The following is a 17,707-nucleotide window of genomic DNA, read 5'->3' on the forward strand; positions in this document are numbered from 1 at the left end:
CCACATGTCTCTGCTAATGATTCCTTACAGCGCGTGCCAAAACCCAGGGCACTGTGTGTGTGTGTGTGTGTGTGTGTGTGTGTGTGTGTGTGTGTGTGTGTGTGTGTGTGTGTGTGTGTGTGTGTGTGTGCGCGTGTTAAAACCCACAGTACTGTGAATCACACTGTGAATGGTTTAGCAGGGAGGGGAAGCAGGGATGCAGAATCTTTTTTTTCTGTCTGGTGTTAGAAACTGGGGACCTGAGTAACCAGGAAGAGAGAGAAGGGGGAGGCTAGAGACAGCTAGAGAGAAAGTGTGACTGTGTGAGAGAGAAGGGTGATAAATGAGATGCTAGAGAGAAAGTGTGACTGTGGGAGAGAAAAGGGGGATAAATGAGATGCTAGAGAGAAAGTGTGACTGTGAGAGAGAGAAGGGGGGTAAATGAGATGCTAGAGAGAAAGTGTGACTGTGTGAGAGAGAAGGGGGATAAATGAGATGCTAGAGAGAAAGTGTGACTGTGAGAGAGAAGGGGAATAAATGAGATGCTAGAGAGAAAGTGTGACTGTGTGAGAGAGAGGGGGATAAATGAGATGCTAGAGAGAAAGTGTGACTGTGGGAGAGAGAAGGGGGATAAATGAGATAGCTAGAGAGAAAGTGTGACTGAGAGAGAGAAGGGGGATAAATTATATGCTAGAGAGAGTGTGACTGTGGGAGAGAGAAGGGGGATAAATGAGATGCTAGAGAGAAAGTGTGACTGGGAGAGAGAAGGGGGATACATGAGATGCTAGAGAGAAAGTGTGACTGTGGGAGAGAGAAGGGGGATAAATGAGATGCTAGAGAGAAAGTGTGACTGTGGGAGAGAGAAGGGGGATACATGAGATGCTAGAGAGAAAGTGTGACTGTGTGAGAGAGAAGGGGGATAAATGAGATGCTAGAGAGAAAGTGTGACTGTGGGAGAGAGAAGGGGGATACATGAGATGCTAGAGAGAAAGTGTGACTGTGTGAGAGAGAAGGGGGATAAATGAGATGCTAGAGAGAAAGTGTTGATTAAAGTAAGGATGGGGAGAAAAATATACTATAATGTTTTTGGGGCTTAAGTGATAAATTGGAAAGTGAGACTGTTTTGGAGTGTAAATGAACCTATTCAAGTTGTTTGAAAGGGAGAGAGAGAGAGGTGCCATGGGTGCCATGGCAATAATGAGGACAAAGTACAGACCCATTGTTCTGCTCACTCAGCTGGTGTTCAACACTCGCATGCATGTGTGTGAGAGAGAGCATTGCTGAGCCTCTGGCTCTGAGGTGGTTAAGCACATTAAAGATTGACCCACTCAGCAGAAAACTTTCCAAGTTGCACTGCAGAGGTTCCCTGGCTACCCAACCATATTGCTCCAACCGAGCGCCACGCCCATGAACGTTTCTTCTCCTCACTGAAGTACGTAGCGAACTACAGAACAGCGGAAGAATTCAGTTTGAGTCGTCAGGCTACTGCAAAGGAGGAGAATCGTGTGTGTATTAGTCATTTTTTACCTCATTGCCAAAGACTAACACAATACAATACCATAACCATTCTGCAATGCATTAACAACAACAACTGGTTGGCATTATAACAGGTGTATAAACCATTTAGCTTTACAACACAGAGTGAATGGTGTGTCAAACAGTAAGGAGTATGGGAATACAGTATGAATGACATAATACAACAATATTTGACTTTATGCGTTTGTAGCCTAGAGGATAGAAAATGGATCTGAAAATTGGTCTGAAAATGGGTTTCCACGCCAGGTTTGTTTTTTTGTTCAGCTCTGCTAATCGTTCCATTTCCTCTCTGTCCTCTTTCTCCCAGACCGACCTGCTGAAGACTGACTGTTATAAACTGTTCTAGTCCAGACTGTTGTTTCAAGTCAACAGAGCCAGCCAATTGGCAGTCTACCCGTCTCATCATGGCAACAATGGAGCCGGTGGCCAACCGACAGAGCTCAGCCGACTCATTGGTCGAGTGGGCCAGCGAGGTTTGGGGGATGGAGGAGGGCGAAATGGACCCCACTCTGGTCCAGGACACTACCCCTCCTCCTTGCCCGTTGGTCAAACAGGCACCCAGGGCAAAGTCAGAAGACCTGGGGTCGGAATCTCCAGATGCTCCAAAGCCTAGACCCCAAGTGTCTCCCTCAAGTGAGAACCTTACAGACTCAACAAACAAAATGGCAGAAGTGGTTCCTAAAATGGAGCAGGAGGCACTTTCTGGGGTAAATCAGGTGCCTAGTAGTAGAATCCAGGTGGGTGATAGTGAATTGAAACGAGACCTTAAAATGATAGATGACAATCACTGTGAGAAGGAGGAAGATGCCGTTGCTTTTCGGTCGCCTCTTGCCTGCACTGGCCAAGCCTTACCTGCAGAGGGCGCTCCAGAGACCCAGCCATATGCATTGGAGGAGGAAGAAGAAGAAGAGGAGACCATTGACTGTATCAGTGATGGTAAGGTGGAGGTGATCTCTAACCCTGTAGAGGAGGAAATGTCGTCATCTGACAGCCAGGGTAGCCAGGAGTGGCCTTCGAGATCTCACCCTGATGACGTTGTGGAGGAAGACAAAGAAGAAGAAGATGGTGCCAAGGAAGACAAAGCAGAGGAGTTTCAGTCTGTTGAGATGATGGAAAATGACGCTGTGCGGTTGGAGTTGAATCCAGCTAGTAGTGAATTTGAGCAGGGGCTGTCAGAGACGGTGTGTGCTACTGAGAAGGCTTCTGTAGAAGGGGGTCCTGTTGAAACTAGCAGTAGCCCCCCATCAGTGCAGGTAGCTGACAAGCAAGAGGTTAGTGAGGGCCCAATCAGTGGTGACAGAGAGAAGACAATGTCAGACAATAACAACCATGATACTATGAAGGCTGCTGAAACTAGCACTACCACCCACTCTCCACTAAAAAGAGAGAGTTCCGATGACATATTCTCTGAGTCCCCAGAAAATCCTGAATCAGCTCTTGCCGGTGATGGAGAGGAGAACCAGAGTGTTGACTCCAAGCCTTTAGACATCAGCTCAGCCCGGAGGCAATGGGTTAGGCTGGACAGTACCAGAAGCAAACTCCCTCAGCCTGAGCAATCCACCTCCTCTAGATCCTCCTCTTGTAGCCACCTAGTAGACCTGGCTCAGCCCCCGGGTGTAGTTACACCAGACAAACAGCAGGGGGAGCAGTTGTTACGAAATGTCACTGCTGCCCTGACGCATCATAGTAACCAGGAAGTGGCAGCACAACAGGTGTTCAAGGGAGCAACTCTGGCTCCGCCCCTGGCGACAGTCGCCAAGGAGCCAGCTAATCAGGTCAAGGCAGATCTCCTTGGCTCTGGCTGTGTTGTAGTGAAAGAGCAGGCGGGTGGAGAGAGAAAGGTGGGAAAGAGGGAGGGAGACAACAGGCAAACAGGTGGAGAGAGAGGGCAGAGAGCGAGTGGACTTGGCGCAGCGGGCGAGGCAGACAGGAAGAAAAAAGAGAAACGGAGCGAAGAAAAGAGGACAAACACTGGGTTGTTGATGTCGAGAGACAGTCACAGCAAAGCTTCCAAGATGAAGTTAGGAGGGGACTTGTTCGATGACAGCCAGAGTGACAGCGGCGTATCTGCCGACTTCTCCCCTGGTAGTACTGTGGAGCTCCAAACCACCACCCCCACCCTCACCTCGCCTCCGGCCGACGAGACCCCCATCGAGAGGGAGATCCGTCGGGCAGTGCAGCGTGAGCAGTCCCTCAGGAGATCCAGGGGCCTCCACAACAATCCTCCCACCCAGGAATATGTGGACATCCCCCTAAGGAAGTCAGTCTTGACTGAGACCCTGCCTTCCAAGTCGGACAAGTGCCAGGGGGGGAAGGACCGTCTGTTTGCGGGGAAGAAGATGCAGAAGGAGATCAGTGTAGAGACCCAGAGGGAACAGGTCCTGGTTCGACTAGGGAAAGTTAGAGGTTCCTATGACAAGGGGACAGTACGCCAGCTCAAGGAAAGGAAGAAGTTATTCGAAGCTTTCCAGGAGCCCAAGGAGACATCCTCGATGATACTGTCCCAGAGCAAGGCACCCTCCTGGGCTTCGGCGAGTGACCTCTCCACCCTGGAGATCCAGGGGAACGACGCTTCATCTGTGTCCTTTGTCGGAGGCTCGTTCGGGGAGAGAAGACGTAGTAGCCTGGAGCTGATGTCCCAGACCCAGAACCAGAGCCCCTCCGGAACACCTAAAGGCATCACCTACACCCCTCATGGGGCCCCTGTCTCCCGGGGCCCCACTCTCTCCGAGAGCGCCGGGGGCCAGATCATCATCCTGGATAACCACCACCACCTGGTTCTCCCCGCTCCGGCCCACGTCCACCACGTCTCCAAGCCCCTCAGGCACTCCCACAGTACGGGCACGCTCACCGAGACACAGGGCCTCACCGTGGTCGACTCCGCTTCTATATACTCCTCAACCAGTGCACTCAGCGGAGAAGAGAGAAGGGGGTTTTGGAGGGATGAGGATGGAGGGAGGATGGATCAGGAGGAGGAGGAGGAAGAGGAGGTTCCAAAGGAGAACCCCTTCTTCAAGCTGCGCTCCTCATCGGTGTCTCAGGACAAGGTGGAGCAGGATATCCGGGAAGCCAGGGAGAGAGAGAAGGAGCTGCGGAGGCAGAGGAGCAGTCTGTACGGGGAGGAGGAGGAGGAGGGGGGAGGCCAGCCAGTAGGGAGGTACAGAGTCCCACTTCTCCTCCTCCACCTCTACTACTACAGAACGGACTGGTGACCCCTGAACTATCTGTTACCCCCTCATCGCGGACAGCCTCTGCAACACCAACAGGTTAGTGTATAGTGTGTGTGTTCAATTGTTTCCGTGTGTGTGTGTGTGTGTGTGTGTGTGTGTGTGTGTGTGCTTCTGTGTCAGGAGAGATGATGAAAAGACAATGTAATAGTTCAGTGAGGATATTATTTCATCTCCCATTGGGTCAGGTAGTGCTACATCATCAAACATCTAATACAACATTCTCCCTGTCGTCAATAGTTCTGCTTCAGAGATCACAGTCTTTGTGTGCATCCCAAATGGTACCCTATTCCCTAGTAGCGCACTACTGTTGACCAGGGCACTGGTCAAAAGTAGTGCACTAAATAGGGAATAGGGTGCCAAAGTAGTGCACGGAATAGGGTGGGTGCTGTTTGGTAAGCAACCTTTGCCAACAGGCTGAATGATACACTACTGGGTAACTGATTAAACTAAAGTTGGGATCTTCTGTACAATTAACTGTCAGATCAAAAAGTGAGTGAAAATATATGAAAGTGAAAATCACTGACTCATGTCTTGACCCTTCATTGTGTCAGCAAAACACAAAGTGCTTTAGAAAATCTTTTCCAAGATGAATTGTAGAACCCAGCCTAGAATATATGCTTGTGAGGCAACTTTAGATTCTGGGAGTTAGTAGACACTAAGGGAATGTTTAACATGACTGAATATGTAATGAGCTAATACAATCTAATGGCTATACATTTCAGGGCGTAAATCGCCCTTGGAAATAATTCAAAGTGCTTAGTGATGTGACCAGTATGAAGCTGTTATCACAGTAATAATTAGTGCCAGGATTATTACGATGTGCTGTGCCAAGGCAAGCTGGGCGTATTGTGTATGTTGTCAGCGGTAGGCCCACAGTAGCTGCCAGACAGACAGGGACAGGCTGATCTGGGTACAGTACTGAATAGAGGAACGCCAGGGTTAGGGTGTGCTAATACAACAAGAGTCCTCTGTGACTCCGTGTCTGAGCAATTATAGTTTTATTGTCAATTATAGATCATGATGTAACCATAGTTTCCTCTCCTCCTCCCACTCTCTCCAGCACGACAGTCTCTTGGGAAGCTGGGCATGTGGCCTCCACCACAGACAGATGAGTATCCGGATAGCCAATCAGAGGTATGTTATATCCTTCCCTCACCAAACGTAATCTACATAGGCCCAGGAGTTTTCCTGAGTAGGTAAAAGGTCGGGGCTTAATCATACGTTTTGACGAGCGCTCTTAGCGCCGGACGAAACACTGGGGGCTCAAAGTTTATTTCCTGGTTAAGTCACAAGGTCAGTAAAACCACCTGGCCTTAACATACGGTCGCCACTAGTTATCACCGCCACAAAGTCGTAAACACTGCCTATTTCTTCTTAAAATGATATTTTAAACCTAACCCCAACCTTATCCCGGACTTTAACCACACTGCTAACCTTATCCCTAACTTTAACCACACTGCTAACCTTATCCCTAACTTTAACCACACTGCTAACCTTATCCCTAACTTTAACCACACTGCTAACCTTATCCCTAATGTTAACCACACTGCTAACCTTATCCCTAACTTTAACCACACTGCTAACCTTATCCCTAATGTTAACCACACTGCTAACCTTATCCCTAACTTTAACCACACTGCTAACCTTATCCCTAACTTTAACCACACTGCTAACCTTATCCCTAATGTTAACCACACTGCTAACCTTATCCCTAACTTTAACCACACTGCTAACCTTATCCCTAACTTTAACCACACTGCTAACCTTATCCCTAATGTTAACCACACTGCTAACCTTATCCCTAACTTTAACCACACTGCTAACCTTATCCCTAACTTTAACCACACTGCTAACCTTATCCCTAATGTTAACCACACTGCTAACCTTATCCCTAACTTTAACCACACTGCTAACCTTATCCCTAACTTTAACCTCACTGCTAACCTTATCCCTAATGTTAACCACACTGCTAACCTTATCCCTAACTTTAACCTCACTGCTAACCTTGTCCCAAACTTTAAATTAAGAAAAAATAAACATTTGTTTTCATGATTTTGACTTTGTGGCTGTGCTATCTACAGTCTTAGAAAAAACGGTTCCAAAAGGGTTCTTCGGCTGTCCCCAAAAAATAACCATTTTGGGTTCCACGTAGAACCCTCTGTGAAACCAAAAAGTGTTCTACCTGGAAACAAAACGGGTTATTCAAAGGGTTATCCTATGGGGACAGCTGAAGATCCCTTTTAGGATCTAGATATCAGTTTTTTTCCCTAAGAGTGTAGTGGAAACCATAACATACCCAAACAACCATGTCCTCTCTATACTTCATACCCAAACAACCATGTCCTCTCTATACTTCATACCCAAACAACCATGTCCTCTCTATACTTCATACACAAACAACCATGTCCTCTCTATACTTCATACCCAAACAACCATGTCCTCTCTATACTTCATACACAAACAACCATGTCCTCTCTATACTTCATACACAAACAACCATGTCCTCTCTATACTTCATACACAAACAACCATGTCCTCTCTATACTTCATACACAAACAACCATGTCCTCTCTATACTTCATACACAAACAACCATGTCCTCTCTATACTTCATACACAAACAACCATGTCCTCTCTATACTTCATACACAAACAACCATGTCCTCTCTATACTTCATACATAACAACCATGTCCTCTCTATACTTCATACATAACAACCATGTCCTCTCCATACTTCATACATAACAACCATGTCCTCTCCATACTTCATACATAACAACCATGTCCTCTCTATACTTCATACATAACAACCATGTCCTCTCTATACTTCATACATAAACAACCATGTCCTCTCTATACTTCATACATAACAACCATGTCCTCTCTATACTTCATACATAAACAACCATGTCCTCTCTATACTTCATACACAAACAACCATGTCCTCTCTATACTTCATACACAAACAACCATGTCCTCTCTATACTTCATACACAAACAACCATGTCCTCTCTATACTTCATACACAAACAACCATGTCCTCTCTATACTTCATACACAAACAACCATGTCCTCTCATATAAACAACATGTCCTCATAACAACCATGTCCTCTCTATACTTCATACATAAACAACCATGTCCTCTCTATACTTCATACATAAACAACCATGTCCTCTCTATACTTCATACATAAACAACCATGTCCTCTCTATACTTCATACATAACAACCATGTCCTCTCTATACTTCATACATAAACAACCATGTCCTCTCTATACTTCATACATAAACAACCATGTCCTCTCTATACTTCATACATAACAACCATGTCCTCTCTATACTTCATACACAAACAACCATGTCCTCTCTATACTTCATACATAAACAACCATGTCCTCTCCATACTATACATCATACATACATAAACAACCATGTCCTCTCTATACTTCATACATAAACAACCATGTCCTCTCTATACTTCATACATAAACAACCATGTCCTCTCTATACTTCATACATAAACAACCATGTCCTCTCCATACTTCATACATAACAACCATGTCCTCTCTATACTTCATACATAAACAACCATGTCCTCTCTATACTTCATACATAAACAACCATGTCCTCTCTATACTTCATACATAACAACCATGTCCTCTCTATACTTCATACATAACAACCATGTCCTCTCTATACTTCATACATAACAACCATGTCCTCTCTATACTTCATACATAACAACCATGTCCTCTCTATACTTCATACATAAACAACCATGTCCTCTCTATACTTCATACATAACAACCATGTCCTACTTCATACATAAACAACCATGTCCTCTCTATACTTCATACACAAACAACCATGTCCTCTCTATACTTCATACATAAACAACCATGTCCTCTCTATACTTCATACATAACAACCATGTCCTCTCTATACTTCATACATAACAACCATGTCCTCTCTATACTTCATACATAAACAACCATGTCCTCTCTATACTTCATACATAAACAACCATGTCCTCTCTATACTTCATACACAAACAACCATGTCCTCTCTATGTCCTCTCTCTATACTTCATACATAAACAACCATGTCCTCTCTATACTTCATACATAACAACCATGTCCTCTCTATACTTCATACATAAACAACCATGTCCTCTCTATACTTCATACATAAACAACCATGTCCTCTCTATACTTCATACATAAACAACCATGTCCTCTCTATACTTCATACACAACATGTCCTCTCTATACTTCATACCTTCTATACTTCATACATAACAACCATGTCCTCTCTATACTTCATACATAACAACCATGTCCTCTCTATACTTCATACACAAACAACCAACCATGTCCTCTCTATACTTCATACATAAACAACCATGTCCTCTCTATACTTCATACATAACAACCATGTCCTCTCTATACTTCATACATAACAACCATGTCCTCTCTATACTTCATACATAACAACCATGTCCTCTCTATACTTCATACATAAACAACCATGTCCTCTCTATACTTCATACATAACAACCATGTCCTCTCCATACTTCATTCCTCTCCATACTTCATACACAAACAACCATGTCCTCTCCATACTTCATACACAAACAACCATGTCCTCTCTATACTTCATACACAAACAACCATGTCCTCTCTATACTTCATACATAACAACCATGTCCTCTCCATACTTCATACACAAACAACCATGTCCTCTCTATACTTCATACATAAACAACCATGTCCTCTCTATACTTCATACATAAACAACCATGTCCTCTCTATACTTCATACATAAACAACCATGTCCTCTCTATACTTCATACATAAACAACCATGTCCTCTCTATACTTCATACATAACAACCATGTCCTCTCCATACTTCATACATAACAACCATGTCCTCTCTATACATACATAACAACCATGTCCTCTCTATACTTCACATAAACAACCATGTCCTCTCTATACTTCATACATAACAACCATGTCCTCTCTATACTTCATACATAACAACCATGTCCTCTCTATACTTCATACATAACAACCATGTCCTCTCTATACTTCATACATAACAACCATGTCCTCTCTATACTTCATACATAACAACCATGTCCTCTCTATACTTCATACATAACAACCATGTCCTCTCTATACTTCATACATAACAACCATGTCCTCTCCATACTTCATACACAAACACCATGTCCTCTCTATACTTCATACATAACAACCATGTCCTCTCTATACTTCATACATAACAACCATGTCCTCTCTATACTTCATACATAACAACCATGTCCTCTCTATACTTCATACATAACAACCATGTCCTCTCTATACTTCATACATAACAACCATGTCCTCTCCATACTTCATACACAAACACCATGTCCTCTCTATACTTCCTACACAAACACCAGGACACTATCTCTACATTAGACTCCACATTTAACCCAGGCTGGTTCCATATAACACCAGGACACTATCTCTACATTAACTCCATGGCTGGTTCCATATAACACCAGGACACTATCTCTACATTAGACTCCACATTTAACCCAGGCTGGTTCCATATAACACCAGGACACTATCTCTACATTAGACTCCACATTTAACCCAGGCTGGTTCCATATAACACCAGGACACTATCTCTACATTAGACTCCACATTTAACCCAGGCTGGTTCCATATAACACCAGGACACTATCTCTACATTAGACTCCACATTTAACCCAGGCTGGTTCCATATAACACCAGGCTGGTTCCATATAACACCAGGACACTATCTCTACATTAGACTCCACATTTAACCCAGGCTGGTTCCATATAACACCAGGACACTATCTCTACATTAGACTCCACATTTAACCCAGGCTGGTTCCATATAACACCAGGACACTATCTCTACATTAGACTCCACATTTAACCCAGGCTGGTTCCATATAACACCAGGACACTATCTCTACATTAGACTCCACATTTAACCCAGGCTGGTTCCATATAACACCAGGACACTATCTCTACATTAGACTCCACATTTAACCCAGGCTGGTTCCATATAACACCAGGACACTATCTCTACATTAGACTCCACATTTAACCCAGGCTGGTTCCATATAACACCAGGACACTATCTCTACATTAGACTCCACATTTAACCCAGGCTGGTTCCATATAACACCAGGACACTATCTCTACATTAGACTCCACATTTAACCCAGGCTGGTTCCATATATACTGTAGGACCAGATCACGTGTACATTTTCCATTGGTGGCATTTTCTCAGTGAATTCAGCCCTCAGAGCTAATAACACCTCATCTGATCGTTTGGAGCTTCCTTAATCAACTGAGATAAGAGAGAGAAGGGGGAGAGAGGGAAGGAGAGAGAGAGAGTGCAGTGGATTAGAAATGTGAGTAGAGTTTGGGTACGGAAAGAGCGCGAGAGAGAGAGAAAGAGCAAAAGAGAGACAGAATGAAAGTGGAGAGAAAGAGAGAGTCCCTCCTGAGTTTCTCCACGGTTGCTCTCTTGGGTTACACATCTCTCTGAAGCTGAAGTGACTACAAGATTAGCATCGGCTGACTGCAACTTTATAAATCTGACATAATTGTAAACCAGTCTGACAGCTAGAAGCACTGTTCCCTAGACTGAGCCCCATGCAGTCCCTTTAGCCTGGTCCCAGATCAGTTTGTGCTGACAATGATCAAAGGGGTTCAATTGGCAAGAAAGCACAAATGGATCTGGGACCAGGCTATAGTCATTCTGCCTGCTACATTATCTACAGTGTTTATCTACACAGACTACTGATAAGAAAGATTCAATAATAATGGATGGAGGGAGAAAGATGGTGATGCTTGTCAACTTAGAGCAGAGCCCTGAAAATAGCATGACATGGTTATGGATTACGGTCTAATAGATTCACATTTTAATTAGATGTTTATTTTTCAGCTTTATCTTTAACTGCATTGTTGGAAAAGGACCCATAAGTAAGAATTTCACTGTTCGTCTACACCTGTTGTTTACAAAGCAACGATGTTGATCCATGAGATGACCTCAAATCATCCTTTTTCATCATCCCCTCTTTTCTAACTTCTCTACCCTCTATTAAAACTCCCTCTACTCTCTATTATAACTCCCTCTACTCTCTACTATAACTCCCTATACTCTCTATTATAACTCCCTATACTCTCTATTATAACTCCCTCTACTCTCTACTATAACTCCCTCTACTCTCTATTAAAACTCCCTCTACTCTCTACTATAACTCCCTCTACTCTCTATTATAACTCCCTCTACTCTCTATTATAACTCCCTCTACTCTCTATTATAACTCCCTCTCCCTCTATTATATAACTCCCTCTACTCTCTATTATAACTCCCTCTCTCTCTATTATAACTCCCTCTACTCTCTATTATAACTCCCTCTACTCTCTATTATAACTCCCTCTACTCTCTATTATAACTCCCTCTATTATTAAACTCCCTCTACTCTCTATTATAACTCCCTCTACTCTCTATTATAACTCCCTCTACTCTCTATTATAACTCCCTCTACTCTCTATTATAACTCCCTCTATTATAACTCCCTCTACTCTCTATTATAACTCCCTCTATTATAACTCCCTCTACTCTCTATTATAACTCCCTCTACTCTCTATTATAACTCCCTCTACTCTCTATTATAACTCCCTCTACTCTCTATTATAACTCCCTCTACTCTCTATTATAACTCTCTCTACTCTCTATTATAACTCCCTCTACTCTCTATTATAACTCCCTCTACTCTCTATTATAACTCCCTCTACTCTCTATTATAACTCCCTCTACTCTCTATTATAACTCCCTCTACTCTCTATTATAACTCCCTCTACTCTCTATTATAACTCCCTCTACTCTCTATTATAACTCCCTCTACTCTCTATTATAACTCCCTCTATTATAACTCCCTCTTCTCTCTATTATAACTCCCTTTACTCTCTATTATAACTCCCTCTACTCTCTATTATAACTCCCTCTATTATAACTCCCTCTACTCTCTATTATAACTCCCTCTTATTACTCTCTATTATAACTCCCTCTACTCTATTATAACTCCCTCTACTCTCTATTATAACTCCCTCTATTATTACTCTCTATTATAACTCCCTCTACTCTCTATTATAACTCCCTCTATTATAACTCCCTCTTCTCTCTATTATAACTCCCTCTACTCTCTATTATAACTCCCTCTACTCTCTATTATAACTCCCTCTACTCTCTATTATAACTCCCTCTATTATAACTCCCTCTACTCTCTATTATAACTCCCTCTATTATAACTCCCTCTACTCTCTATTATAACTCCCTCTACTCTCTATTATAACTCCCTCTACTCTCTATTATAACTCTCTACTATAACTCCCTCTACTCTCTATTATAACTCCCTCTACTTATTATAACTCCCTCTACTCTCTATTATAACTCCCTCTACTCTCTATTATAACTCCCTCTACTCTCTATTATAACTCCTCTACTCTCTTATAACTCCCTCTATTATAACTCCCTCTACTCTCTATTATAACTCCCTCTACTCTCTATTATAACTCCCTCTACTCTCTATTATAACTCCCTATTATAACTCCCTCTACTCTCTATTATAACTCCCTCTACTCTCTATTATAACTCCCTCTACTCTCTATTATAACTCCCTCTACTCTCTATTATAACTCCCTCTACTCTCTATTATAACTCCCTCTACTCTCTATTATAACTCCCTCTACTCTCTATTATAACTCTCTCTATTATAACTCCCTCTACTCTCTATTATAACTCCCTCTACTCTCTATTATAACTCCCTCTATTATAACTCCCTCTACTCTCTATTATAACTCCCTCTACTCTCTATTATAACTCCCTATACTCTCTATTATAACTCCCTCTACTCTCTACTATAACTCCCTCTACTCTCTATTAAAACTCCCTCTACTCTCTATTATAACTCCCTCTACTCTCTATTATAACTCCCTCTACTCTCTACTATAACTCCCTCTACTCTCTATTATAACTCCCTCTACTCTCTATTATAACTCCCTCTACTCTCTATTATAACTCCCTCTACTCTCTATTATAACTCCCTCTATTATAACTCCCTCTACTCTCTACTATAACTCCCTCTACCCTCTATTATAACTCCCTTTACTCTCTATTATAACTCCCTCTACTCTCTATTATAACTCCCTCTATTATAACTCCCTCTACTCTCTATTATAACTCCCTCTACTCTCTATTATAACTCCCTCTACTCTCTATTATAACTCCCTCTATTATTACTCCCTCTACTCTCTATTATAACTCCCTCTACTCTCTATTATAACTCCCTCTACTCTCTATTATAACTCCCTCTATTATTACTCCCTCTACTCTCTATTATAACTCCCTCTACTCTCTATTATAACTCCCTCTACTCTCTATTATAACTCTCTCTACTATAACTCCCTCTACTCTCTATTATAACTCCCTCTACTCTCTATTATAACTCCCTCTACTCTCTATTATAACTCCCTCTACTCTCTATTATAACTCCCTCTACTCTCTATTATAACTCCCTCTATTATAACTCCCTCTACTCTCTATTATAACTCCCTCTACTCTCTATTATAACTCCCTACTCTCTATTATAACTCCCTCTACTCTCTATTATAACTCCCTCTACTCTCTATTATAACTCTCTCTACTATAACTCCCTCTACTATTATAACTCCCTCTACTCTCTATTATAACTCCCTCTACTCTCTATTATAACTCCCTCTACTCTCTATTATAACTCCCTCTATTATAACTCCCTCTTCTCTCTATTATAACTCCCTTTACTCTCTATTATAACTCCCTCTACTCTCTATTATAACTCCCTCTACTCTCTATTATAACTCCCTCTACTCTCTATTATAACTCCCTCTACTCTCTATTATAACTCCCTCTACTCTCTATTATAACTCCCTCTACTCTCTATTATAACTCCCTCTATTATAACTCCCTCTACTCTCTATTATAACTCCCTCTACTCTCTATTATAACTCCCTCTACTCTCTATTATAACTCCCTCTACTCTCTATTATAACTCCCTCTACTCTCTATTATAACTCTCTCTACTATAACTCCCTCTACTCTCTATTATAACTCCCTCTACTCTCTATTATAACTCCCTCTACTCTCTATTATAACTCCCTCTACTCTCTATTATAACTCCCTCTATTATAACTCCCTCTTCTCTCTATTATAACTCCCTTTACTCTCTATTATAACTCCCTCTACTCTCTATTATAACTCCCTCTACTCTCTATTATAACTCCCTCTACTCTCTATTATAACTCCCTCTATTATTACTCCCTCTACTCTCTATTATAACTCCCTCTACTCTCTATTATAACTCCCTCTACTCTCTATTATAACTCCCTCTACTCTCTATTATAACTCCCTCTACTCTCTATTATAACTCCCTCTACTCTCTATTATAACTCCCTCTACTCTCTATTATAACTCCCTCTACTCTCTATTATAACTCCCTCTACTCTCTATTATAACTCCCTCTACTTATAAACTCCCTCTACTCTCTATTATAACTCCCTCTACTCTCTATTATAACTCCCTCTACTCTCTATTATAACTCCCTCTATTATAACTCCCTCTACTCTCTATTATAACTCCCTCTACTCTCTATTATAACTCCCTCTACTCTATTATAACTCCCTCTACTCTCTATTATAACTCCCTCTACTTATTATAACTCCCTCTACTCTCTATTATAACTCCTCTACTCTCTATTATAACTCCCTCTACTCTCTATTATAACTATAACTCCCTCTACTCTCTATTATAACTCCCTCTACTCTCTATTATAACTCCCTCTATTATAACTCCCTCTACTTCTATTATAACTCCCTCTACTCTCTATCTATTATAACTCCCTCTACTCTCTATTATAACTCCCTCTACTCTCTATTATAACTCCCTCTATTATAACTCCCTCTACTTATTATAACTCCCTCTACTCTCTATTATAACTCCCTACTCTCTATTATAACTCCCTCTACTCTCTATTATAACTCCCTCTACTCTCTATTAAAACTCCCTCTACTCTCTATTATAACTCCCTCTACTCTCTATTATAACTCCCTCTACTCCTATTATAACTCCCTCTACTCTCTATTATAACTCCCTCTACTCTCTATTATAACTCCCTCTACTCTCTATTATAACTCCCTCTACTCTCTATTAAAACTCCATCTACTCTCTATTAAAACTCTCTCTACTCTCTATTAAAACTCTCTCTACTCTCTATTATAACTCCCTCTACTCTCTATTATAACTCTCTCTACTCTCTATTATAACTCCCTCTACTCTCTATTATAACTCCCTCTACTCTCTATTATAACTCCCTCTACTCTCTATTATAACTCCCTCTATTATAACTCCCTCTACTCTCTATTAAAACTCTCTCTACTCTCTATTATAACTCCCTCTACTCTCTATTATAACTCTCTCTACTCTCTATTAAAACTCCCTCTACTCTCTATTATAACTCCCTCTACCCTCTATTCCCCGTCATTATAAATCTCCTCTACTCTTTCTCTTTCTCTTTTCACTTTCTACTCTCTTTCGCGTTGTCTGCTTCTCTCATATTTCTCTCTTATCTCTTTCTCTCTCTCTCTCTCACACACACACACACACACACACACTTGTCTCCCTCTCTCTCTCTTTCTACTCACTCTCTTTTTCACCTTCTCTTTTTTTCCAGGGCCTCCAGAGCCCACGGACCCCCAGACAGAAGACTCCTCTCCTGCAGCGCTGGGAGTCCGGCCAGGTCATGAACGGCCATGGAGGGGAGGAGGAGGACTAAGACAGGCCTTGTGTCAGTTTGTCCTTTTAGAGCATTATGAACAAGATTACATAGACAATGGGGGACGTGACCCTAGATCAGTACTCCTATTATGAGACGGTCTATGTATACAGGCCCGGATCTACTGCTGAAAGCTCAGGGGACGGACGGGAAGAAACCAGATCATTGGAATGAAGAATTGGAAACAGACAACCAGGGAAGTAGAATATCTGAAAATGCACTGGAGAAACAGAGGTTTTGGGAGTTGGATCTCTGGACTGTTGGAACCATTTTAATGTCATATCAGAACTTTGGAACTGAACTGTAAATTGGAGCTTTGGAATGTAGTGGGGGGGGATTGGAACCAATGGATGGTCATTGGAAGATGTTTTTACCAGAAGAGACTGGCCGAGTCTCTACAGTAGGGTTTTTGTGAGGGTTGAAGGACGTTGAAATGGGTTGCGTTGTATTGTTTCTGAAGCACATGTCTCAGCATGGATTTATATGCATATGTATATAATTCACATTTTGTGACAAATCTATTTTGTGAGAATATTTCCTTCCCCGTAGTTTCTATTTACTATAGAGATGCCGTTTCTACAGAATGTAAGTTGGCATTATGATATAATTATGTGTATATAATAAGTGATTAACAAATGTAACCTACATTCAGTCAGCTACCACAAATCAAGTCAGTCAACATAGTAAATACTGCAAAATCTAATGTATGATACCATTCTAGCATAAACATTCATCAGAGATAGTGTTTTTATGCAAGATGATTTTTACCACGAACAATATGTCTCTGATTTCCATAAAGTAGTCAAGATGAACAAATACATACATGTAAACCCAATGTCTTTCTGCGTCCATGTTTGTGTCTGATTGCTACTGAAACACACCTTCAAGGGAGAAGGATTAGATGCACACACAGTAGTGGTGATGTGAGGAGCTGTTGTATCAGCAGGGTGGATCACCCACTGTCACAGGATAACTCGCCAGCCTTGCCCAGTTTTTACTGCCTTTGGGCTGGGCTGACACAGGCCTACGGCGTCCAAATGTCATACACTCAATCAATG

The 17,707-nt window shown here is 42.0% G+C and overlaps 1 protein-coding gene across 2 annotated transcripts; it reads left to right on the plus strand.

The window, feature by feature from the left end:
* Positions 1-1,832: 1,832 nt before the first annotated feature.
* Positions 1,833-17,488, plus strand: misp3 (MISP family member 3). Of its 2 annotated transcripts, none has more exons than XM_065001404.1 (3): positions 1,833-4,781; positions 5,806-5,879; positions 16,548-17,488. In XM_065001404.1, exon 1 carries the CDS (start codon positions 1,920-1,922, stop codon positions 4,725-4,727), a length of 2,808 nt encoding a protein of 935 aa, XP_064857476.1. In that variant the 5' UTR covers positions 1,833-1,919; the 3' UTR covers positions 4,728-4,781; positions 5,806-5,879; positions 16,548-17,488. The 2 variants fall into 2 exon arrangements, with proteins under 2 accessions (XP_064857476.1, XP_064857477.1); XM_065001405.1 differs by lacking the exon at positions 16,548-17,488 and adding an exon at positions 11,723-12,103.
* The last annotated feature ends 219 nt before the right edge of the window (positions 17,489-17,707 follow it).

Source organism: Oncorhynchus nerka, linkage group LG15 (genome assembly GCF_034236695.1).
Source record: "Oncorhynchus nerka isolate Pitt River linkage group LG15, Oner_Uvic_2.0, whole genome shotgun sequence".
Taxonomy (NCBI): domain Eukaryota; kingdom Metazoa; phylum Chordata; class Actinopteri; order Salmoniformes; family Salmonidae; genus Oncorhynchus; species Oncorhynchus nerka.